Source organism: Drosophila navojoa, chromosome 2 (genome assembly GCF_054131105.1).
Source record: "Drosophila navojoa isolate 15081-1374.11 chromosome 2, UAZ_NAV_1.0, whole genome shotgun sequence".
Classification (NCBI taxonomy): Eukaryota; Metazoa; Arthropoda; class Insecta; order Diptera; family Drosophilidae; genus Drosophila; species Drosophila navojoa.
This window is the reverse complement of record NC_142890.1, coordinates 24,359,934-24,385,790: the sequence shown is the minus strand read 5'-3', so window position 1 is coordinate 24,385,790 and position 25,857 is coordinate 24,359,934. Positions and strand designations below refer to the sequence as shown.

General features: G+C 40.6%; 5 protein-coding genes across 7 annotated transcripts; 3 read left to right on the top strand and 2 right to left on the bottom strand.

Moving 5' to 3' along the window:
• The first annotated feature begins 8,932 nt into the window (after window positions 1-8,932).
• On the top strand, window positions 8,933-10,343 carry ECSIT (evolutionarily conserved signaling intermediate in Toll pathway, mitochondrial). The gene has a single exon (XM_018112794.3). The coding sequence runs from the start codon at window positions 9,032-9,034 to the stop codon at window positions 10,286-10,288; it is 1,257 nt and encodes a 418-aa protein (XP_017968283.1). The 5' UTR covers window positions 8,933-9,031; the 3' UTR covers window positions 10,289-10,343.
• On the bottom strand, window positions 10,324-14,216 carry LOC108659737 (GTP-binding protein 2). Of its 2 annotated transcripts, none has more exons than XM_089256628.1 (4): window positions 13,898-14,216; window positions 12,014-12,693; window positions 11,083-11,957; window positions 10,324-11,013 (listed from the first exon to the last, which is right to left on the bottom strand). In XM_089256628.1, the coding sequence occupies exons 2-4, from the start codon at window positions 12,684-12,686 to the stop codon at window positions 10,738-10,740; spliced, it is 1,824 nt and encodes a 607-aa protein (XP_089112754.1). In that variant the 5' UTR covers window positions 12,687-12,693; window positions 13,898-14,216; the 3' UTR covers window positions 10,324-10,737. The 2 variants fall into 2 exon arrangements, with proteins under 2 accessions (XP_089112754.1, XP_017968279.1); XM_018112790.3 differs by having other exon boundaries at window positions 12,014-12,696; window positions 13,898-14,215.
• A 346-nt stretch (window positions 14,217-14,562) lies between these two features.
• Window positions 14,563-16,955, top strand: DhpD (guanine deaminase). Its single transcript, XM_018112793.3, has 4 exons — window positions 14,563-15,032; window positions 15,311-15,465; window positions 15,533-15,806; window positions 15,867-16,955. Exons 1-4 carry the CDS (start codon window positions 14,676-14,678, stop codon window positions 16,419-16,421), a joined length of 1,341 nt encoding a protein of 446 aa, XP_017968282.1. The 5' UTR covers window positions 14,563-14,675; the 3' UTR covers window positions 16,422-16,955.
• On the bottom strand, window positions 16,441-22,160 carry aux (cyclin-G-associated kinase). Of its 2 annotated transcripts, XM_018112788.3 has the most exons (9): window positions 21,779-22,160; window positions 21,033-21,263; window positions 20,835-20,974; window positions 19,646-20,647; window positions 19,174-19,583; window positions 18,726-19,108; window positions 17,640-18,661; window positions 17,422-17,583; window positions 16,441-17,363 (listed from the first exon to the last, which is right to left on the bottom strand). In XM_018112788.3, exons 1-9 carry the CDS (start codon window positions 21,963-21,965, stop codon window positions 17,253-17,255), a joined length of 3,648 nt encoding a protein of 1,215 aa, XP_017968277.1. In that variant the 5' UTR covers window positions 21,966-22,160; the 3' UTR covers window positions 16,441-17,252. The 2 variants fall into 2 exon arrangements, with proteins under 2 accessions (XP_017968277.1, XP_089112752.1); XM_089256626.1 differs by lacking the exons at window positions 20,835-20,974; window positions 21,033-21,263 and having other exon boundaries at window positions 21,779-21,907.
• Window positions 22,161-23,607: 1,447 nt separating this feature from the next.
• LOC108659742 (uncharacterized) lies at window positions 23,608-24,671 on the top strand. The gene has a single exon (XM_018112798.3). The coding sequence runs from the start codon at window positions 23,844-23,846 to the stop codon at window positions 24,492-24,494; it is 651 nt and encodes a 216-aa protein (XP_017968287.1). The 5' UTR covers window positions 23,608-23,843; the 3' UTR covers window positions 24,495-24,671.
• The last annotated feature ends 1,186 nt before the right edge of the window (window positions 24,672-25,857 follow it).

Genomic DNA, 25,857 nt, shown 5'->3' with positions numbered 1-25,857 from the left:
GTTAATTATTTAATTCTATTAATATCTCATCTATGACCACCAACGCTATACTTAAGTAACATTTTCCATGTCGGCGAAATCCTTATCTATAAGAAAAATCTCATATAACTTTTATATTAACATTTAAATTATTTGTTACCTACCTTATGTCTAATATTGATCTTAGCACCGTGCAACTCATTCTGTTCGTTAGCTTAGTTTGGATTAAATTAACCTGACTGAACAGGCGCTCAACTTCATTTTAGCTTAATGTAATATCTGAAAATAGCCAGATTTGTAGCTATGAGCTGTTTGAAAATTTTGGTAGCAATTGGCCTTAAAAGGTAGCCAGATCTAGCTACAAAATAGCTTATTCGGCAACACTGCTTGCTTGTTTACATTTTACTTGTGAAGAGCGAAAATGCTCTCTTAGCCGCTGTTATTTAAGAGTGTGGTAGAATTGCCAGCACTTAACACGATTGGGAGATTGATAGAGGATAGAGGGAGATTAACAGAGGCTCGACCACGATTGAGTGATAGTGGCTTTTAACAGTGACGCTAGACCATTGAGTATATTTTAGCAGTGGGGTAGATGGCTGTGAAGCTTATTTTCCTTGTGTATATGCGTGAATTTTATATATGTACATATGTTTGGGTGTATGTATTTTTGAAAGTTTGTATGTTCATTAATTTAGTAAGGTTTACATTGTTTTGCGTCTATTGTTGTTGTGGGTTAATGTTTTAATGATGTTTAGCTCCTAGTCCAAGGTCAAAGCCAGTTTCATGCAGCATTAAACGGTATAATTAGTAAGTCGTGTTTACAAAATAAATAAAATACAAATACTACGAAAAAACACTTTCGCGCTTTAAGCGTTCGTTCGAGCGTTACCCGCAAACGAAAGTGAAATCAGCTTGAAAACGACATAGAAATATTGTTGCGTGTGTATGTGTTTGTGAAGTGGTGTAGCGTACAATGTGGACTCGTTACTGTTATACAATCGTTGTAGCGTTTTTTGCGCTTGCTTAGTTTGTGTTATTGCCTTGACCAGACGATGATTCCTCGCTTATTGGCAACAATGGACTGATCATTTACCTACATATGTATGTATGTATGCATGTATGTATAATTCTCAGAACTCTTTTCGATTCTGGCACCAATTGCTACCAAAAACCTACCTGCCCCCAACAGACAGCGTATGCAACAATAAGGGTTCGGCGCGAGGGTTGTACACAGGTCCATGCAAAAATCAACCCTCCCGCCAAAAAAATGAGGCATTTTGCGTTAGGGTGGAAACATTTGAGTCAATCCAATGCTAAGGCCCAAATACCTGTATTAACGATTCTCTAATTAATGAAATCTCTCTCCTGAAATATGTATAGCACGAAACGGAAATGCTCTCTTTACCTGGCAAGCGAGTATATGTATGCTTAAATTGAATGAGCCTCAAATGGGATGCGTCATTTCCATTGAAAATGCGTTTTAGGCTCTGCACTTGGCTACAGCGCCAGTTGCTCTGCCCACACCCGTACACACGCTCACACACATGCATACATGTGTTATATTTGCATGTGTGCGTGTGTTACATTTACACGCGGCCTACGTGACCGGCCTGCTACTGAGCGACTTTTTTTTCCTACTTCCGCGAAAACAGCTTGCGCAGCACAAAATCAGATGCTGTTTTGTATTTGACGATTTTTGGTTGTTGTTGTTGTTGTTTTTCATTCAATTCGTCATCATCGGCAACTCGTGCAATAGATAGAACGCATACAACGCACGAGGCACATTCTGGCTGGAAGTGTGTGGCACGCGAGGCATGCCACAGACATTAAAGTAGTTAGAGGCAGAGGGTTAGTTTCCTTTCTTCGCTTTGTATCTGTGCCCTGTGTCTACGTACATATGTATGTATGTATGTACAATGTGTCTGTGTCTGCGACGGTGCTCTGTGTCCCGTTGCTGGGCGCTGACGTCACGATCGCCTAATTAATAAATGAGCTCATTAAACAAATACCCCAGCTTGCACTGTGCATGCGCGTGCATGCGTATGTGTGTGTGCGTATGTATGTATGTATGTATGTGTAACTGCGCATTGCATAGATACGTATGCAACACATATGAATAATCTGAAAGGGAGCTGTGGTGGTATCTAAAAACGGGGCATTTATTACACGTACCAACAGAGTCAATCTGAAGTATCTAATATAATCTACCTACATATATATAATCTCTACACAAACGAGAAAACTATGAGCGAATATTAAATTTGATCGACATAATTTATAATTAATATAGAAATAAATGCATACAAATATACATACATATGTACATATGTATGTATGTAAATATAATACACGCAATATCCGAGAATATATGTATGTATACTTAAAATTCTCAACGAAATCCCATTTCCAATGTGTACAGAGCATAAAAAGTATCTAGCAGATACATTAGGGCCGTCGACAATCTATTTTTAGTGCGTGGGGCGGCTCGACTGCGACTGGGTGCATTTCGAAACGTGGCGAAAGTGCACCCGGCACTCGGTACACATCACTGTTGTTGTTGTTGTTGGTGGTGGTGGTGGTGGTGCTGCTGCTCCCTCTCAGAGATAATAAATTTGGCGCACAGCTGAGAAATAATCATGCCCCGACAATGCGGCGCGCGTCGTCTTCAGTGTGCCCTCTGTTCTCATTTTGTTTCAGTGTATTTGTGAGGCATCTGTAAATTTTGCGCCAATTTGTGCGGCTGCTGCTGCCCCGGCAAAATACCTGCTGCCAATTTTGAGCGAATTTTTGCGCCAAAAACCAAAACCAAAACCTGAATCAGACGCAGCCGGGCAACAGCTACCAAGCACCAGGCACCACCTGGAACCCGGTCACCTCTTGCCGCCAGTCCTTCCGCACCCGCCACATTTTGTTGAGCCACAGCTCATGGCTGAACAAGTGCTTTGGTTTTTTTTTTTAACTTACTTCTCTTGTAGTTTGCTGTTTTGTATGATACCCTGTAAGTGTACGTAAAGCCATGAACATGTCGACAAATACATATGTAGTTAAATGAAATGAAATCAATTGAATGTATAAACCAAAGCACAGTTACTTAATATTAGGCTATCCCTTACAGTCAAGTCTAAGTTATACGAATACTAATTGCAGGTAATACTACCTATAATATAAGCAGAAATTGTTATTAATTACAATTCCAAGGCAAATGATTATTCACAGCTGAAACTGTAATTGCGCCCAACTATAATTCATGATGATTATAATGCTGCAATGAGTGTTTATACTTAGATCCGGTCATTAGAAAAAGCTATACAAATTAATATCCCGTTGCTTTAATTGTACAAGAGAGGCCGTTATTCAATTAATGATTGTTTAGATCGAGAATATTGCATAGCTTTTGAGTGGTACAGGGTATGTGCTAGTTGCGACTCGAACTGTGCTGCAGTGCGGCTCAAAGAGAACGCAAATTCTTGTTTTTTGAAGAGCGGTAGGGGGCGGCAGGCGGTTAAGGGGTAAGTGAAAAAATAACATCTGCTCTCAAAAGGCCGGAATGCCTGCAAATCGACAGCAATGAAGGAGCAGCAAATCCGAACTCTCGTTCTAATGACAAGCAAGAGACATTGAGCAACTGTAATTTATATGTCTACTAAATATATATACTAGAGATATACATACATATGTGTATATGCACTTCATATACAACTTTTATATATATAAATAGAAAAGATTTGATTGGTTGCTTTTATTAAATAGGCTTACAAAGCAACATATCGTATATTATTTTAAATGAGCATTAGCAGAGAATATTTTATTTACGAATGTAACCGAAAATGACGAAAGTGGCACTAAATATACATATATGTATGTATATAAGTTTGGGTTTATAATTTGACTTCGTTTGAATTTAGTAGTAGTCATCTGAGGTTTTTTTTTTAACTTTTCGTAACATTTTAGAATGCAAAAAATATCAAGGTCTTTATGTCTTATGTAATATAGTTTTTAAACGAGTCTATCAAAAATATGTCGAGTCAATCGAGACAATCTAGTATTGAGCACTTATATTAGAAATACATACACATCCTCGTGCCTGTGAACCGCTTTTCCAACGATTTCGAGATCTGTGTATAAGACAACAGACATCGACGACAGATTGGCTGGGATACGATCCATAAATATACATAGATACGATCCACAAAGGGGGCACTCCTAAAAAGCGCATGCTAAGCCGGACCTAACCGCTTGCACACAGATATATACAGATATATACGATTTATGTATGTATATATATGTATGTATGCACATGTATGATGCATGTGTTCGTTCGGCAAGAACAGTTCCGGTTCGTATATCAGCTTCCACACGTTTCACATTTGTAATTGTTGTCGTCGTTGTTGTTGTCGTCCACAGTGCTAATTTGGTTCATTTATCTCGGCTTTCGGGCTGGCACAGAAATATACATACATATGTATATACATTTGTATGTATACGTACGTATATGTAAGTATATCTACAATTGCTCTATGCAGCTGGTTTATTTTGGGGGTACGCCTAATTGCGATAGTTGCCCGCTGTCTGAGAGCACATAAATCTCACGCGCCTCCGATTGCAGCGCTGATTTCGCTGCGGCTGTGCGGAGTGTCCAGTGTCCAGTGTCCCGCGTGCATTGGCCAAGCGCATAGATAGCCACGGCAGCCGCAATTAGGCAAAGGCAACGGCAACGGCAACGGCAACGGCAAAGGTGATCTGGGACACTGTCGCGCTCTCACAGGCGACGAACCCACCCAGCTGGCCCGTTTCGAGTGACCAATGTCCAGCTCATAATTCACGAGGCGAAGGAACGAGTTGCGTCTGTTGTTGTTGATAGATGCACAGCTCGAAATGATATATATGCATGTGAGAAAATGCATAAACACAGTTGCATATGTCTGTCTGTATATCTATGCATGCATCCCATGCATATTCACATCTTGTCGGGGGACTGTCGGCGCTTGAATAAATCAAACCAGCGCCTTGCAAGTGGGTCAGCCACACGGTGTTGGCCTCTTGCCTTGCCTAGCCCTGCCCTGCCTTGCCTTGCCGTGTGGCATGCCTCAGTGGCGGCCATTGCATGCCGCACGCCAGTTACTGCCACCGCCAACTGACCCACTTGTGGAAATCTTAGCGTTCCGTTAGTTTCTCACACCCAAAACTGGTTGAGAACCAGCGACAATTGTCGCTCGACAGAGGCAGCCGCGCGGAAAATGCCAAACAATAGGCACTCACAAAGAGAGAGGGAAGGGGGGAGGCCAGCATCGCCAGATATGTAGACATTCAGATTGCGACTGCTTTTCCAACTGGTTTTTCACCGTCTTCTGCGTTTTCTGTTGTTTTTGCCTTTTTATTGCGTCGCCTTTGCCTTTTGATTGTCTCAGATTTTTCCTGTTTTCTTTTGTTTTTTGTTGATTTTGTTTTATTCATTTCGTTTCTTTTCTTTTCTTGTTGGGCCTTTCTAATGCACAAGCAAACAAAAGAGTTTGTTAGGCCAGCTCCGTGAGCGCTTGACTCGGGTTCAGATGAGTTATAGACCTGGGTGTGGTGACCTCTTGACTAGGACTAGCTCTGGTGGTTGCTTTCGCCGTGGCTCTACTTTATATGCACTTCCATTTCAAATGTTTAGCTAGACCCAAATGGACTCTATTAAGGTAATGCGATATGTGGCGCATGAAAAATCAAAAAAATGATCGGCTGCCCCCCTCCCCCTGCGCATAGCTCTGACAGTGATGCATCTGGGGCTGTAGCTGTAGCTGTATCTCAATAGCTTTTCTGGGCTCCGCTAACAGCATATGGTCAGCGTTTGGTCAGGCGATCGAGCGATGATCCGTAAATAATAAAAAAAGAGAACAAATTAAACTATTTTTGGCATATTCAATTACATTGTTGCCCACTCGGGCCGACGCGCAGCTGCCCAAATATTTTGGCCTACGCTGTCAACGATTCTCTAATGGAAAATGGAAAATCGGGTAGCGTGCAAGTTTTTCAGCTGCCTCCCCCAGCGTAGGGTCGAGTCGGAGGCGGCGGCTGCCTTCCCTATTACAGACTCTTTTTTCTAACGCCGCCGTCACTTGATAAACTTTTCATTTGTTTGCAGGGCGGCTGCTGTTACAAATATACACATTTATCTCTCTATATACACATATACCATATACACATATGTAAATATGTGTGTATACTAGTTCCACATCCAATCCCTAGCTCGGCTTTGCCCTTTGTCTGTCATCAGAGAGCGCGCGTGCGCGCGTTTTGTTTATTTTTATCTGCTGCTATTTCAGTTATGCAGCCGCTGTTTGGCTTTTCATTTATTTACTTGAAATTTTGCTTTGTTGTTGTTTTGTCACACGCCCTGTGCGCCTGTTTGCATTTCCACGTCCATCTCTCCGGCTGCAGATCGGCGGCAGCTCCAGCCTCGTCTTGCATCTTCGCCAGCAGCTCCGGCTGACTTCCTGTCTAAATAATTGCGCATTCAGCGCAAACACATCCCCAGTAAGGGGGGAGCAGGAAGGCAGATCTAAGTCGAATAATTTATACACTATATGGGACAGGTAATCATAGTCTCTATAAGTACATATTTTGTAATTTTATATGGTATATTTAAATGCAATTGTCAGTTAAGTATTTGTATAATGATATGATACCCCTGGCATATCTAATACTATACAGCTAAGTAGGCAAGCTATGGCACATAACGTTAGCATGAAACGACCAAAGTCCAAAGTCTTATCCAGCTCTATAACAAAAAATATACTTGAGACATTATTTTTATTCTTTTGATCCAGATAATTTATTGATTTACTACCTATTTCCTCAACTTTAAGTACAGGTATTTCGCAATTTCGCCATCGATATTGTTTTTATCTTTTTGTTATTATATTATATCGTATATTTGTACATATGTATATGAATCAATGAGTGAATTTCTGAGAACATTATTTTATTGTTCTTTGTAGATTCAGCCCTTGAAGAAACCACGTAGGCATAAAAGAATACTTTTGCTAATTGTAACTATGTCGATAAGAAGACTTTTGTACATTCAAACTTACATACATATATACACTTACATGTACACGAAGACTCACACTCACATACTGTATCTAAATTTAGTATGCGTCTGTGTATGTGCCTTTAAGGGAACACAGCGCAAGCTTATCGCCAAACATTGGGAAATTATAAGAGGCGCAATAAAAAAAACAACTAGATAAAACATTATTTACTGCTATTGTTGTTGTGGTGAAATCTGAAAAGTCCATAAAGTAAAGTAAGCTTTAAAATCGAATCAGTAGTTCTTATTGGTAGTACAGTAGCAGTAGATATAATTTACGATTATAAACGTATGTATGAATTTTGCATTTACATTTTCATTCGTATAAATTACAAATACTGTATATGATTACGGTATATGATTAAGATATGTATATGTTTGCAACTAATCTGCACTGCTCGAATTTATTCTATTCATTTTATGTTTAGGTATAATCGTTTAACTCAGATATGCACATACATTCACTCATATGAACATACAGACATTATTGTGATGGATTGGAGAAGAGAAATAGATATATTCGTATAAAGGGCAGCACATCACTAAGTACACTAAGAAGTGAAGAACGGACAAAGAAAGTACGAGGGTCATAGAGTGTGGTCGAGCGGTAGACAGAGAGAGATAGATATACAAATATATATGTATGTATATGTATGTCAACATAGATATAAACAACCTTACTAATTACCAATTGGTTCCATATGCTTTCTTTATTGTTTATTAATTGACTATACTGAGAATTGTGTAAGATCATATGTCTGCATATGTCTCAATGTCTGCAAATACATACATACATACATACATATGTAAGTTTAAGTGTACATACATAAGTTCTTCTGTTCAGAGCGTCAAAGAGAAAAACAAACGGTCAACTGTCATTTGCTAGGTATAGTAAAAAGATATGTACTTATATATGTACATATATACATATGTATGCTAAGAATTGAATATGTAATGTTTGGATGAAAAAGCAATATTCTTAGATGTATTTAGTTCTGCTAAATTAGCTAATTAGTGAGAGTTAACAACATCAAAGTAGTCTATGATTAAAATATTGACGATCTATTACAGATCTCGTTCTGTGGTTAATGTGGTCGATTTTCTCGCTAATCGACTGATCTATACCGTTAAGCAGTGTTAAGTGCTACCGCAAAGAAAGCGGAGGCAGAAACACAGTGGAGAACAAAATTAATCTGATTGACTCCGCTGATGACTTTTGGCTTTCAGCGCATAACTCTGTGCACGATCACACAGCGCCCGTTGCATTGATATTTTAATGACGCATTCTATCAGCGCATTCGTATTTTGCTGGCATCATAAGCAAAAGATCGAAAATTACGTTTTATATCCCTGCCACATAAGCAGCTGGTGAATAAATATTTAAGATCATTCAGTCAAACATGCGGGCTAATGACTTTCCATCGCATTATTATGGCATGTTTAATACGAGCTCAACGTATTCTTGACTGATCTATGGGGGCGGGTCTTCGCGCTCCTCGATTTCCAATTGATAGCTTAGTTTTTCCTTAGATGTGATATTTGATGTGTTGAACACAATTATTTGACAAATAAATACATACTTATATTTCGAACTATACTTTGATATATTGTATAAACATTTTGTCCATAATTTGATATACAATTTACTATTTGGTGGAGTCTAAAGTGTGAAAATATTCATCGATTTGAAGTATCACAATAATACTTTCATGTAATTACCGCTCTAATGCATTTATTGTATGTACATAAATCATTGTTCAGTGGCTTAATATCCACGTATAAATTCTGATTGGCAGCACATTCGAACACAGCACAACGACTCATTCGATTACCTTTCATCGTCTTGCTTAGTCTCATATCGATAGTTCCGATTTCCTGATGTCAGCTGATTGTAAGTTCGTAGTGCTGTAAAATGCATTTGTTGTTGTTTTATAATCGCTCAGCATAGATTTATAAGAAAAACATTTGTTTTAAATAAAAATGATTCGCAAATTGCATTGCATTCTGCGACTCAACAGCACAATTACTCAAAGCATATATAAACAGCGGGCCCCAACGCTCCATTGCAGAAATTATGCAACGAATGAAGCAAATGAGAATCATAAAAATGACAGCTCCAATACGAAGCGAGGAGGGGCTGCCGGCTCGTCCAAGAACCTGCCGAGCATACGAAATCCCTTTGCAGCCGCTCACGAGAAGACCAAAAACTCCTACCTGACAATGGTGGAAATATTTGAAGAGCGCGATGTGCACCGGCGCAACCATGTGGAGTTTATTTACGCCGCATTGAAGCATATGCCCGACTTTGGAGTCGAGCACGATCTGGAAGTCTACAAGGCGTTGATAAATGTTATGCCCAAGGGAAAGTTTATACCAACCAATCTGTTTCAGGCCGAGTTCATGCATTATCCGAAACAGCAACAATGTATTATCGACCTGCTTGAGCAGATGGAAGACTATGGCGTCATGCCCGACTACGAGATGGAGGCAATGCTGTTGAATGTGTTCGGCAACAAGGGACATCCGTTGCGTAAATACTGGCGCATGATGTACTGGATGCCCAAGTTCAAGAATTTGTCACCCTGGCCACTACCTGATCCAGTACCCGACGATACGCTGGAAATAGCTAAGCTGGCTGTGGAGCGCATGTGCACAGTGGATCTACGTTCGAAAATCGATGTGTTTGAGACAAGCGAGATCAAGGACGCGCTGGATGATACGTGGATTGTGAGTGGCATGAGCCCCGAACAGTCTAAGCTGATGCGTGAGCACTCCCGCCAGAAGGCTCTGTATATTGAGGGGCCGTTCAACATATGGATACGAAATCGGCGCATCAATTATTTTACACTGCGCGCCGATGCGGACCCGGAGTTCCTGGCGCAATTGGACAAACCACAAGTGGATGAAGATGATGTGACGCAGATTGGTGTGCCGCTCTTTGGACGTGCGCCACCACGTCGCCACAATCAGTTAGGCAAAGTGCGCTCGGTACATCAACAGGACGATGGTACTATATTTGCCATCTGCGCCACGGGGACCTCCACCAAGGACTCGTTGCTCTCATGGATTCGCCTGCTGGAGGCACATGGCAATGCATCGCTGGGCGAAATACCCGTACTCTTTAGATTCACATCCACTGTGCCCGCCAAGGCCGAGCAAATCGAGGGCCCCTCCAACCTGCCTGCGCACTCCAGCGATACGAGTAGCAATAAGGAGCATCCGGACAGTAAACCGTAGTAAGTTCGCTAAAATAAAATAAAATTGCCGAGCAATTGTAATGTGGAGTATGTTATCGTCTAGGTTTTATTAAGTATGCGTGGGCGAAATTAAAGTTCGAACATGGTTTTCAATTTAAAATTGCATTGTCTAAAGAATCAGAATATATATATGTGTGTGTATATTTACTGGATATATACACATATATACTGAAGCAGTTGAGCTTAAAAGAAAAATCACAGAACTCAAACTAAATGTAAACAAGATCTGCTACAATTTCAGCATATACTCAGTTCTCGCATATGCTAATCGAAATCTCTAAACTCTAATTTTAAGTAATATGTACATGTCTCTATATGTAATCCGTGTTGAGATATATTGATAAGCTTTAATAAGTATTCAAATCTGTTCACTGTCTGCGATTTGAGCCGATTCGCGCATCTATTTTCGAAATAGATGAAATTCCATTTCTACTTTGCTCGCGTCTTGTTGACGGGGAATACCTGGGTGACTACACCAATGCCCTTACTGGACATGCCCTCGCGGAAGAGTATACGCATGCCAGGTCGCACGTACTCCGGGTGTCCGACGAACTCAAACATGACGGAGGCCGAGTCATTGGTGCCTAGCTTCTCGCCACCCATGATGCCACGTATAACAGCCGTCTGACGTATGCTCCCAATGTGGACCGTTGTCTGGAAGCCCACGTAAATGGCAGTTGCATGGAAGAGCACCGAGACCTTGGCCTAGAATGTAAACAAGTTGTGCCATAGATATTGCTGTGTGTTCAGGCAGAAGTATTTGAATGGACTCACTTGAAAGAAGTAAGTGCCATAGGGCTCGTCTATATTTCCTGAATCACCCAACAGAACCATTCCGCTTCGCAGCGGTGGCAGCTCCTGGGTGGGCGTGAACGATAGCGATGCACTTTGGCCAGCGCGCACCACTCGACATGGAGCCTTGTTACGATGTATGGTATGAACGGTAACTGAGTGGAAGCTGCCGTTCGGTAGTGGTCCAATTTTCATGGGCATATTTTCGGTAAGGACACCCTGTACCAGCAGGCCGCCAACAACGGATCCCACATCGGTTACCCGAAAAATTTCATCAATTTGAAACTCGCATGGCTCTAGTTCCAGGCGATCCTTTTCAGCATTGCTGATGCCTGGGGACAACACGTAGAGAAATTTGGTGACCAAATTGAGTCCAGTTCCGGTCACATTCGAGACGCAAAATATGGGCACAATGTTCTCAGACACCTGGTTCGACCCAGCCGATATGGCCTCATCTGTATTGGTGACAATAAACGGTACTTTGCGGCAGCCGATATTCGTGAGCAAAGTGCGCAGCTCCTGCAGTGTGGCATCTGGTGATGTAATATCCGTTTTGGTAATCAATATAAAGAACGGCATGTCTAGAGCACGCACAATGGCCAAATGCTCCTCAGTGGTGTCATTACATCCGCTGCCAGCGGACACCACAAGCATCGCATAGTGAGGTGAGTAGCCGCTCAGAGCCTGGACCGTTGTGCGCATATAGCGACGATGACCTGCCAGGTCCATGAATGTGACCAGCTTTGTGGAGCGATCGCTTATCTCCTCGGCAGTCATCATTTCATTGTACTTGTAGTTGACCACATTCCCTAAGGCATCGAAGCCTAAAGTCTCATGCGAAATGCAGGAGGTTCGACCTGAGAAGAGACTCCAATTAGAAACTGCTCCACTTATATATAGCTTCATTTATTACCCGACTGAATCTCGTGCATGTGCCGAAACATGTTTAAGCGTGCACGCCCATGCCCATTGTCCAGTTCGTCTTGTGTGAGCACGCCCAGCAGCGTGGATTTGCCAGCATCAGCGCCGCCTAAAACGGCGACGCGTACCTCAATGTTGTGCTGATCGTCAGGGATCTTGCGTACGAGCACTTCGGCAACCGAGCGCCGCATGTCAACTGTCTTGCGCCGCAGTACGGATGTGCTGGCGCCCAATTGATGGGCCATATGCTTGAGCGTAGTCAGAGAGGCATTCATATCCTTATCGCTGAGGCCCTGCAGGTGGCCCGCATCGGAGACGCCGATCTCATAGATGGCCTCACCTTGTCCTTCGCGTAGACGCCATTTCATTTGGGTGACCAAATGCTCAAAGCGTTGCTTTGACGGATTCACCAATTTGAGCTTGTACTCCACATTGCCTAGCTGTGGCTCCGGGGGCAGAGCTCCCTGCTCAAAGTCAAAGATTAAATTACTTTTGGCATTACTGCCCGTGTTGTTGTTGTTGTTGCCACTGATTTTATTGCTCTCATTGACATGAGCATCCGTCTCATACTCGCTGCTGCCGCTGCTGTTGCCATTCAGCTCTTGCTCCTCGTCAAAGCCATCGTCTGGTTGATTCGGATCGAATAGGCTTAAAAACGAATCCATATTGTGGCTGCTGTGAATGATTAGAGGAAGAGAGAACAAAGGAATGCTCACATCATATTTGATTTGCTGAACATTTTTGGCCAAGTGCGCCATTGAGCGTATATACATACATTATATTTTTGGCTTGGCCTCTTTTGCTTGCAGTGACCTTGAAACGCTTGTTTATGTTTGCATACAAACACATGCACACACACACACACACAGTCTTACAAACACTGTGTTCGGCAAGTATTACTGTTCTTATTTACACAGGCATGTAATCACTGCCCTATATGCTTATTTAATATTATTACCAAATGGAAATATTCTATTACTTAATATTAGCGCCTTCCTTAACTAAATCAGACCGAGTTCGACTCGATGTTTTGCTATGTGCGCCGAATGTGCCACTGGCCCGAAAAATCGATTTTTGGGACGCGGGCGCTTTGGCCCACTCGTTTCACAAACACATGTAATACTTATGTATTCATGTGTTTAGGCACACGCACATGCACATGCACGCACACCCACACACACACATGTATTTCACTTGGGTAGCTTGCTCTTGGGTCCGATTCGCATCTTGCAAGAATTTGAGTGTTTTTCGTTTTCCGTTGCCTTTCGATTTTGTTTATAACTGGTTCTGTTTTGTGGCAATCACACGTACACAAACACTGAAGAGCTTTCTGCTTCCTGTTCTCTACATTAGAGCATATGCATAATGATATGTCTTATGTGTTGCTTTTGCTTTGCTTTCCATAATGGCACATTGTGTAGCGCATGCGGCAGTCAGTTAAGCGTGAACTGCTGCTCATTATTGGCTTGTGTCTTATGTTTGTTTTTCGCATTTTGACGTCCTCGGCGCTACTTCTTGGCTTTCTATACAATTCGCTAGCTATGTATTTGTTTTGATCAGCTGTGACTGCGACAGCTGAATGAAAAAATCAGATAACGAATTTGCACTTCTGGCGTAATTATCTTTTCATTATAACTTATTTCACCGAAAGCTTTCGATAGGACGTACGTGTTTATGTTTGAGTACGTGTCAATTGTTTACAAATAATTAATTGCAAATAGCACACCTATTAAAAATACATACATATTTTAACCCTATGTTAGCATATAAAAGAAAGAATATAAATTACATTTCTCTTGCATTTTTATGAATATTCTGGTCAAACAATTGAAGATGCAAATTTTGTTTGTGGATGTGAACTTTTCATCATACTTACATTTCACAATAGGTCTTAATTTGCTTTGAGTTAAACCCGTTTATCCAATGCTATGCAATTTATGTTGAGCAATAATGCACTTGGATTGCGTGAGACACTTTCGACTAAGTATATGATCAGCTAAATCTAACAGATATTTACGAAATCATCATAATTGGACACTGTGAACTAATAATTTGGAAAATTTGCGCCAAGAAAAACGCAGAACATAAACAAAACTTCTTATTTTTTACATTATTGTTTGTAAATAAAGTTTAGCCTGGCTGTGCAAGTGTGTAAATGAAAACGAAACACTAAGCGTATTCCCTCTTCTCACAACATTTTATTCGTCTTACATTTATCGATAGGATAACAGCTGTTGCTTAAAAATTGCGACTGCAACAAAGTGACCAGCTTTTTATGAAATTAGTTACAATTCATGAAATTGTTTTATAATTATTATAATATATGTTCAAATTATAATTTGTTTTACTATTGACATTTTAAGTATAAAGGAGTGTTGTAATTGATATATTTAAATACAACAGAATATCTATAAGATAAATTACAGAATATTAAATTATGTTAAGAAAAAACAAAGTTTATCCACTGTTAGTGGTTTATCTTAAATTATTATTACCGCCAAAGCTATTTTGTTGTTTACCAACACTGAATAGAACTTAGGCTGCCAACCGCCTCGAATGTGAAACCATACTGATAATAATTTAAATACTTGTTCTTCAAGCACTCCCACTTAGTTTCTGATCGTTACCAGTGCAGGAACACGTTGATAGAGAATATGCCCACCGTATACCGTGGAACAATCGTGCATACGAAATCATTTGACGAATTCGAATCGTTTAAGGAAGGCTTTGTAGCCGTAGAGGATGGTAAGATAATTGGCATTGGCGGTGATTATGACAATTGGCTGTCCACTTCCGAGGTCAATGCGGACTTGATTAGCGAAGTGAGGCTGTCTCGATTCCAGTTTCTCTCCCCGGGCTTTTGTGATGGTCACATTCATGCTCCGCAATACGCACAAATTGGCCTGGGAATGAGTGTTCCTTTGCTGGATTGGCTAAATACGTACACGTTTCCAACTGAAGCAAAATATGTTGACAAGGAATTCGCTCAGAAGATCTATAGAAGTGTTGTTGTAAGTTCAACTGTAACTCATAATGATCAATATTGGTTTGTATTCCTTATCGGCCTATCATCACACATTGTGTGCTCACACTCGCACTCACACGTGCGAACACATATGCAATAAATTTTGTTTCGACAAGAAGTTATTGGCTGGCTTTTTAACGATTGCTTTCATTCTTAAGCACACATACACACCCACACAGACACATACACATACACAGATACTGCACATGTATATATTCTGTGTCTGCTTCGTTATATCAGCTGATAATTTAATACTCTATATAGCAAGCTACACTTCGCTGTGGCACCACCTTGGCCTCTTATTTCGCTACCAATAATTTGGAATCGACACTGATCTTAGCTGAGGAAGTTGCACGTCAAGGCCAGCGCGCATTGATAGGAAAGGTCTGCTCCAATTGCAACAGTCCCGACTTCTATGTGTGAGTGTGGAAGCATTATAATTAATCAATCGATCCGTCTGCAATCAAAGTATTACTTGCTCTGTAGGGAGACGACAGACGAATCGGTCGGGGGAACTGAAGCATTTGTAAAAGCAATACGCAAACTTAACAATCCCCTTGTGTTGCCCACAATAACTCCTCGATTCGCGCTGAGCTGCAGCAAGGAATTACTGCAGAAACTGGGTAACATAGCTAAGCAATACGATTTGCATGTGCAGAGCCACATTAGTGAAAACTTGACTGAGATCGAGGTGGTTAGAGACATCTTTCAAACGAGCTATGCCAATGCCTATGATGAAGCGGGACTGCTAACGAAAAAGGTTTGTTGAATGTTGACTGAAAAAACCTTCAAGGAAACCTAATCTGTTTCTATAATACAGACCGTCATGGCGCACGGAGTGCATTTGCAGGATGATGAGATTGCCTTGCTTAAGAAGCGTGGAACCGCTATTATTCATTGTCCCGCTTCCAATACCAATTTGAATTCAGGCATTTGTGATGTACAGCGTCTTGTTAAGGCTGGATTAACAGTGGGCCTGGGCACGGATGTCTCTGGAGGCAACTCCGTATCCGTACTAACTGCCTTACTGCGCGCCATAGAAGTTTCCAAACATCTTGACTTCTTTAAAAAGCAAAATATCCTTGGCACGGGGCGAGCTGAAATTCCAGATAACGACTACCAACAATTGACGTACAAACAGACTTTCTATTTAGCCACCTTGGGTGGTGCTAAGGCATTAGCCCTGGATCATATTACGGGTAACTTCTCTGTTGGTAAGGATTTCGATGCTTTGCTGGTGGACGTGAGTGTGCTGGAGAAGCCACATCGTCCGCTTACTGTTGACGAGCTCTTGGAGAAATTTATTTATACTGGTGATGATCGTAATATTAAAGCCGTATATGTGGCTGGCAAGCTGGTCAAGGGCACAATATAATTAAATAAGAAAACTGTGATTGCTAACAATAGCTCTTCGCAGAGAAATGCATAAATAATTTATTACATAATTCCGTATATATGAATGGGTCTATTTTAAATGCTGAAAATAAAGAGCTCTCTATTTGGGTTAAAGTAACAGTAAATCAAGTGTTTTACATTCTATTCTATTTAGTACAGTTTTCATTGGTCAACCACACACATTTCATTTTTACAAACAGTTTTATATGTACTCGGATATATATATATTTATATTTTTAATTAGATCAGCTTATTTAGTTTTTATAATTGCATAGGCGTTTTTTATAATCACATATTGGGTTGGGACCAGGTCATTTTGTTTTTAACGCCAATAATTATAATAATTGAGCTTTTGAAGTATTGAGTATAAGATATATAGAATTGTTTGTTTCACAAATCATAGCTATAGAATGTAGAGTAACCATTGCTTTAAGGATTATATGATGTTCAGACCTTACATCTGTATTATCAACAGTACTAACTGCACACACTGTTTAATTACAATTTATTAAATTTTTTTTTTGCTCGTACACAATATGGGTTTTGTGTATTTGTGGGAATGTGGATGGGCACCTAAGATTTAGTTACAAAATTAAGTAAATTGTCCATAAATATTTTAGAATTTCAAATCGGGTTCATTTTGGGCTAACTAAAATGTGTATGCCTTTTGTGGCATACACAAATACTTTCACTTTACACATTAAAGCTTACACTCTTACATGGCTTTAAACTAGGTTTAGCTAATAGAAGGATTGTTAAATCTATTTGTGTATATATTAATATATACTTATAATAAGCTTTAGGACACATTTTAAGCATTGAACATGTTTTGCTGTGTGGCATCGTTCTCGAAATCCGTCCAAGCATTATTTAATTCAATAAAAATCAGTTTGGCGATTTCCTCGTGTTCCGTTCCATTATGCTGTAAATGAATGGAAGTGAATAAAGAAAAATGCTTGGCAAGCAATAAATGAGCTCACCTTATCTGGATGCACAGCTAAGCAGGCGCGTCGGTAGGCCTTTTTCACCTCGGCGGGAGTAACCATGGTGGACATTTCGCAGCGCTGCCATTTGGCATTCTCCCAGAGCACCGTATGCATGGAGCAGAGCAAAGCACGTATATTGTTCTTTTTACCGTCGGTCTGAAATTCCAGCATTATTACAGATATTCCTGAGTTAGATTGTTAATAATACTTACCCATTCCATAATGCGCACCTTCTTCGGATCCATATCTTTCACCAACTCCTCTTTGCGCATCTCGTTTATGGATCTCGGCCCCTGATTCATTTTGCTACCAAACGAATAGCCCTGTTGTCCCAGAATATCTGCAAAAATATCAGAGCTCTTGGCTCCGCCACCAGCGCCTGGTTGCTGCGATGATTTTTGCGCATCAAAGTGCGTTCGACTATAGTCCGGGCGTGATTGTGGAGCTTGAGGTTGCGGTTGCGGCTGGGGCTGCGGTGGTGTCCTTACAAACGGTGGCTGTGCCTGCTGTTGAGGTTTAGCTTGTGGTTGAGGCTGCGATTGGGTCTGCGGTGGACTTGGCGCTGGCTTGTGTGTCGGACTGGAAAACTGCGTAGGCTGTGGACTATGACCAACGGGCGTGCTGCCCGCTGACTTAGCACCAAGCGTGCTGCGATTAAAGTTTATATTTAGATCAGAAGCCAGGTTGGCAATGTCAGCAAATGGATCTAGTGGTTTTTGTGGTTGCGTGGGTGATGGTTCCTTTCTGGGTGCAGCTGGCGTTGTGACGAATGTCGGTACCGTGCCCACAAAGGGTGGCAGATTAGTGCTGGTTGATGGCTTTAGATTGGAAGCGCCAATGCCGCCGTTTTGATCTATAGAGCCAAATATGTCAAAAAGATCTGCATTGATCTGCGGCTGTTGTGTAGTCTGCTGCAGCGGTGGAGGCGGCAACACATCGGGAATGGGTGCCGATCCAATACCGGTGGAGTCATCATCGCCAAAGGCACCTAACAGGTCGAAGCTAGCATCTGAGCTGGGCATGGCGCTTGCCAGTGGATCAGCAGCAGCTGTTGCAGCTCCACCACTCGGCTGTTGATTCAGATTGAGCAAATCAATAGGTGGCGAGGGTTCTGGCATTGCTGTGGGTGTATCATGAGCGATTTCCGTGACATCGGGCAGCACTAACGGCGAGCTCGATCGCTCCGACTTTTTAACAGACGCTGGCGGAGAGGATTTCGTAGTGGGCTTGGTCACTGCAATCCACATAAATCGATTAGAATTAAATATTGATCTTTACTAAGGCCAGCTTGAACTTACCGAAATTATCCAGCATCTCCACATACTCTAAATCGGAACTAAATAAGTTTTGTGCATTACGTTTTGACTTGGCTGGTAGCCATGGTGGCTTGTGGCTGGGCGGAGTTTCCGTATCCGTTACGCTTAATGAGAGCGATACGCAGAAGTTTGGCGGTACTTGCTCCGGATCAGGTAGATCATCGAGATCATGGGCATTAAATGTGATGAGTGTCTCTGGCTCCGGCACAAAGCCAGTATTAATTTGAAACTGGCAAATCTTGAGACCCTGCGGTCGCACCATGCCCTTCAAAGCATTACGCGCATGGTACAATACAATAGTCAAGTCTCCACAAACAGTTAAATTAATTGGCAGCACGATTTTGCCTGGACCCGCTATATATAGCCTGAAATTCAATAAAATTAAAATTAGCCAATCTATAGTCTTATGTGAAGGAAGTATTTAGTTTACCGCATTTTTTCGTAATCTTGCAGAGTAGTAAGAAGCAACATCTCGTTGCAGTAGACCTCCATGTAAAGCCGGCAGCCATCACGAGCCTTGGTCATGCGCGGCACGGGCTGACAGCTGAGCGAAACCAGGTTGATATTCTTGTAGTGCGGAAGAAGTGGCGTGGGCCGCAAAATATCCCCAAAATAGTAGAGATATCGAAACTCGGAGGGACGCAAATTAATGGTGTGGCGTTTAACAGCAAACACTTGCACCGCGTCCTCTGGTTCCTGCAGCAAATCTGCGTACATAAGCAGAGCGCATATAACTGTGGCCGCAGTGCAGCCGCCCGAGTCGCCAGTTTGCACAATGACAACAGATTTGGGATCTGCGTTAAGGAAGTTATACATATCCGCTGATACAGTGAACAGGCCCTGAAATAGAGTTTAGTTGTTAAAAATGTCACGGGAATGTATTTAGAAGTCTTCGCACTTACTTGAAGATTGGGGGCGTGTGCCTGTGGGCAACCATATACAGAACCCGCCTCCACAGTTCGTACTGGCGGTGGCAGGCGCGGCACAGTTCGTGGTCCAAAATTGTAAATGCTTATCTTTTGCGGTGCAAAGCGACTCTCCAACGACAGACGCACATCCTCAATGTTGTTCGTTTTGTAAGTGGACTCAAAGCCATCCGATGGGCAGGGCATTACCAGAACGCGCGAAGTGATGTGACTAATGTCTAAGTCGTTTCGTGCAATCGATTGTTGCATCGTTTGCATCACCTTGGTTGAAGTATCTTTTAGGTTCTTGAACAGAGTACCAGCACCACCACGCAGAGAGGATAGCAAGCTACCGCTGCCATGACTAGCCGTCGAGGTCGATGCAGCAGAAGCAGTCTGTGGTGCATTCATAGATATGGGCGTTGGTGTGGGCACAGCCGCAGGATTTGGATTGTCGCAATAGAACACAGAGTGGTTCGCTTCGGGTATACTTCTCTCTGGACTATGGGCTGGCGACGTTTCTATAGGCATCCCGCGCAAATCTAATGGTCCCTTAAGCGACCAATTGTTTGTCTCAGCAATGGCTGCCAAACGCTCCAAGACCATTGAGATATCATAGCGTTCTGCTGGGTTCACTTTAAAACAGCCTTTTATAATCTCGCGAAAGCAATTATAACGGGAGTCAGGTGGCATAATATAGTTAGCATTGATGATACGCAGCTTGCCTCCATCCTCGAATGGATGCTTTTGATAGCACAAAAAATATAATATACAGCCAAGTGCCCATATATCGGCCTTGGGTCCAATCGGATAATTCGACCATGTGTCCAGCATTTCGGGCGCACGATACATGGGCGTGGTCACCGTATTCAGCTGATCCTCAAGCATATTGCGCTGATGTGCGGTCCATTCAAATGTGGGCGCCAACACCTCCTTGCTGGCTGAACCAAAGTCGCAAAGTTTGATCTGTTTGTCATTGCCAATAAGGAAATTTTCAATCTAGCAACGGAATATATATATAATGATTAGATTATTTTTGAAAGGCATTTGCTCAATAGATCTCATCTTGATATAGACTATCAAAACTGCTTAATATATTACTACATACATTTGTTAAATTCTATTCTTGCTTGCTTTTCAAATGATTTGACTTGATTCACATTAGGCATTTACAGTTCCCAATTACCTTTATATCACGATGAGCTATGGGCGGCAATTGTGTATGCATGTGGGCAACGGCGCGTGCCATTTGATAGAAGATGCGCAAAATAACAGGTGGATCGAGCGCTGAATTGTCTACTCTAAAGCAGTCCACCAGAGAACCACCTTTTGAAAGTAATGAAATTATCAAATTGGATTCCACTTGAGTTTATCCATGAGTTACCCTTGCATAGTTCCGTTAGCAGTAAAAACTGTGCGCCATGATGGGACGTGGGAGGAATGCAGCTGGTGCCAATGCAAGTGACAATGTTGCTATGTCCAGATAGTTGCTTATGGACGCTAATCTCATTGTTGATTGTTCGGCAGGCCTGCTGATCGGCGGCGATCAAGCGCTTGAGGGCGTATTCTGTGCCATTTTTCACATCTTGTGCGACGTACACAAAAGCATATCCGCCTGCAAATAGAAGGGGAAACGCTGATAACAAATCACACTGATAAGCGGGGGCGTTCAATTTCAGTGACGAGTCAAACTCATTTATACAATTAAATATGCATTATTTATAAGACCGAAATTCAGAAATTTGATACTCTTTTCTTGTGATTGCGTGTGTGTGTAAGTGTGTTTGGCAATGTGACTCATAGGTCAAGAGAACGGCTGAAGAACGCTTGAACTTCAATAACAACTTGAGACACCAATACTACTGTGAATACAGCATGTATGACTTTTAACGTACATCTCATACTCGCTAACAAAGCAACAAGTTTTTCATTCTGTTTCAATGCGAAAATCAGAAAGCGGAAACGAAGAGTTTGTAGATGACGTTGTGGTGTCATTGTTGGCAGTTTTGATTGCAATTACAAACTTTTCGAAGAATACAACCATATTTAACACTCTATTCCTATTGATTTTTATGCACTTGCATGGGGTTAGGCAATTGTTTTTGTTTGTATATTCCAAATATTTCTAACCTTCGGCTATGACACATTTTGTGCGTAGCTTCAATCCGGAGATTTCTACATATTGGCCAACGTAATCATTGTCCATGCTGCCACTGTTCACTGTAGCAGTAGTGGAACCTCCTCCTCCTCCATTACCACCTGCATCCGATGTGGTGTTAAAGTAGTTAAAGTTTAGCGACTTGAAAAAATCGCCCATATTACTCGACAATGGTATGTTGTGTATTATAATTTTTTATTGCTGAGTCGCGAGCTAATTTTAGGGTTTTTGTTTATTTTAACCGAGTTTAAACATTTTCGCTGTGGTCACAACAAATATTGCTGCGTTGCTTTAGTATTTATTACTTCTGTTCTGGTATTTTTTTTTGCTGCGTTGGACGGACATAAATAGTCAGCTGTTTGCTTAACATCGAGTTTAACAGCAAAGCATTTTAACATCAACTGTGCTCATTTTTAACAAAGATACATTTTTACATTCGTTCCCAAAGCATTTAAAAAAAAAAAAAAAAACAAAAACATTAGATTTAAATTATGTTATTAAAATTTGCTCATCTATTCAAACTCGATGACAAAAAATCACTTAAGTTGGAGATCTCAGCTGAATTAATTTCGTTAAGTGGAGTGATATGTAAAGTGTGGAGTGATTATGCTATGCCTAATATATGTAATGCTTTTCAAGAAATAATTTTATATAATCTTTTTTATTTTATATTATCTTTTTAATGATTTAAGTGTATTTATTTACATGCTTCTATAATTGGAAAGTCTTGTTGAGACATGTGAGTTTGTTAGTTTAGTTTAGGTAAAAATGGAAATATATGAGAATATTTCGGAATTAGATAAGTTAACATTATTACACTATGCAACATGTATAGGCTTTTGACATTATTCAAGATAACTTATTTTGTAGATTAGAGAAAGGGAGTACGAAAAGGATTATAATATATGTATTTAGTAATGATTAAAATTAGTTTAAGGTTGAGTTTAACATTTTTGAAACATTTGTTGAACATTTTTGAAATATATTTATTCAATTTATTTTTTGTAAGAGATTCCGTATTGTGCATATTAGTTCAGATGTCTCCAGTATTATTTATTTCTAATTCACGGATATTAAACTTTGGCCTTTAGATAATAATTTCCGTTAAATATTGGGGAGTTTGCGTTGACCTTGCAGGTGGAGTTGCCCGCATCTTTAAGTGTTATAAATATGTACATATGGTTAATTACATAAAGTATAAACCCTAAAAAAATAAATATTTTCCAAACACATTTTCAGACCGTTGAACTAATACAAGGTCGATTAGACATTTGTCAATTGCAGATACATTTGTACACATTATGCTGTTGAAACGGTCTTCGATTTCCGCCGAGACTTATAAAAGACTTAATACAAATAATCAACAAATCATCGAGAAACAAATAACAATCTTCAGTCTTTGTTTTCGTTTGTAAACAAATGTGAAATGCATGACAAAATACAGAAAGAAAGACCAAATACGATTTTAAAAACCCATTTACGGCACAAATACTGTCTGTATCTGTTTGAAAGCAAGGTACGTTGTGGATTGCGATACCAATGACAATTTTATTTTTCTGCTGCTTTCGTCGTTGTTGTTATTGCTGGCCATTGTTGTTTTGCGTAAATTGAGCGTCTCGGGTAATTTTGACACATTTTAAAGTGTCAAGTGTGCAATTTTGTTACATTTGCATTTCTAGCCAACGTAACAAATGCCATACAATAATAATGACAAAAAAAGAAACATTTTTCAGATAATGATGGCTTTGGCTTATCATGAGAGGCTCAATAAACAATGTTTCGCAATTAGCCAAATGAGTGCAGTTATTCTCCAGCTGCGACTGCAGTCATTTGGACTTATCATGGGCAATGCGATTTAGCATTGACACATTTTCCATTAGTTGGCAATAATTAAAGTTAATAAATATTTTTCCACGCCATTTAGCCGCGTAACTAATATGCCTAGAGCTTGGGAAATGTAACGAATTGAGGGCGAATAAAATACACATTCTGTTTGGACAATTGTGCGGGAAAACACGTCTAAGCCCGAGAACAATAATGAGTTGCCTTGCACCACTTTGGCTGTTGTTGGTATTATGGGTGCATTGCGTATACGCACAGTATTACCGATCGATGCCAAGCGATGCGCTGACATTTATTCTGTATAATCCTTCGAGTGGCCAGCAATTGGCACCAGTTCGTTATATACTCTCACGCACCGTCAACAATAATCTAATTGAGCTGCCATCGATGGGTAGGCCGTGCTCCTGCCAGGACTACGCGTGCAAGTGCTGCTTGGGCCTGGGGTTTGGAGTGATAAGGGAGGGCCTGTGCCTCAACGTCGCAGGCAATCTCCGAGACCTCAGTGTTAATTTTGTCGTTGAGCTTAACCATCGATCGTTGGCCGACTTTGATATATCGCCCAGAAGTCTCCCGGATTTTTGCGCTCCGCTTATGCTGCCGATTCCAATTTTTACCTGCCTGCGACTCTATAATATACATATCATCGACCGGAGCTTGTACGTCTGCACCTCGCTGGTATTTAAGATACTATTCCAGCAGATGTTTGAGTACAAATTGACCTGCTTGGAGCTGAGCGTCAAGGGCGTGGCTGCGGTTGCTGAAACGGACTGGAATAAGGATCAGATTCAGCTAAGAACGTATCAGCAACAATTACCGAACAACAAACTTGAAGTCTACGCTGCATAAGTTGATAGTATGGCCCATGGCTTTTACATGTACACTCATCCATCCTCCACTCATTCTGTTAAATATTAAATCTAACAAAAGAAAAAAGTGAAATTTTTGTTAATTAAAAAAAGCATTTTATTCAAAAGCCGCACCAACAAGAAACGACACAATAAAGCGCTATGAAAATTGCGAAAATTGCTAATAAAAAGTTGGGCCAAGTGTGTGGCAGCTGCGTGCGTCTGTGTGTGTGTGTTTGTGTGCATATGATGCGGCTGCCTTGGATTTGTATCTGTATCTCAGCATCTTAAACAAGGTACACAGCTCATTGGAACACACCTACTTCTGGCCACTTTCGTTTAACCACTACGGCACATGGCAATTATTTTTCTGCCCGCTATCAAACAGCATGCATCTGAAGCCGACAAAACAGTATACGAGCTTGCGAGCAACCCAAGCGGGACTCGGAAGAAGAATTGGGGCTGGGGAGCGCCGTTGGCACTTTAGCGTGATGGGCTGTCAAATGGTAATTTGTCACTTAAGCATGTAATCGTAGTTAAGGTCTAGGCTCTTGTACTAAACAAATTTTAAATTACACTAGCCAACAGCAGTCGGAAATAGCTTTCTAACAAAGTTAGGAATATGGTTTAAAGCATAATTTGCCGAGCAGAGTTCGACTTTGAGTCATAGAATAAGTCTAAAATTGTTGGCACTATACTTAAAACATTTTTATTTGGAAATATTTATTCTGTACTAAATAATCATCAATTATCTTTATTTATCATTGTCTGCTGAAACACATTCGCCAAAAAAGAGAGTGGAAAATGAAGAGTATGAATAAATTATGCGAGGTTAATTTGTATGACAAATTAACACTTTGCTTCAGTCGCTTTATTAGAAACCTTGTTGACTTGTGTAATAAACGTTGCTATTGTTGACTAGTTTCTGAAGATGTAATTATTTATTTGACACATTCAAAAGACAATTGGTGAAAATGACACTGATAAAAGGCATTAGATTAAAACTTTGTGAAAATTATAACAGCAACGGGTGGTGTTGAAAAAGTAATAAAATAAAAAAAAAAAAAAACAATAAATATTATTTATAAATTGCTGTAAATAAAATAACATTAAACGCTCCTCAAAACGAAGATTTTGTTAAATATGTAGCTTATGATAAATCCAAATTCAAATTCAATTCAAAGAACTGGTTTTAATTTTTGCATTTTTAGAAGAGCCAGACAAATGATGAAGTGCGCCTTTAATTGATTTATTTGTTATGTTAATGTTTAAAATTAAAATTTCAAGACCTCAAACTCTTCTTTATATAATTGATAATGTGCTTGTAGATCAATATTTGTTTTATTCTCAGCGGAGACTTTTTC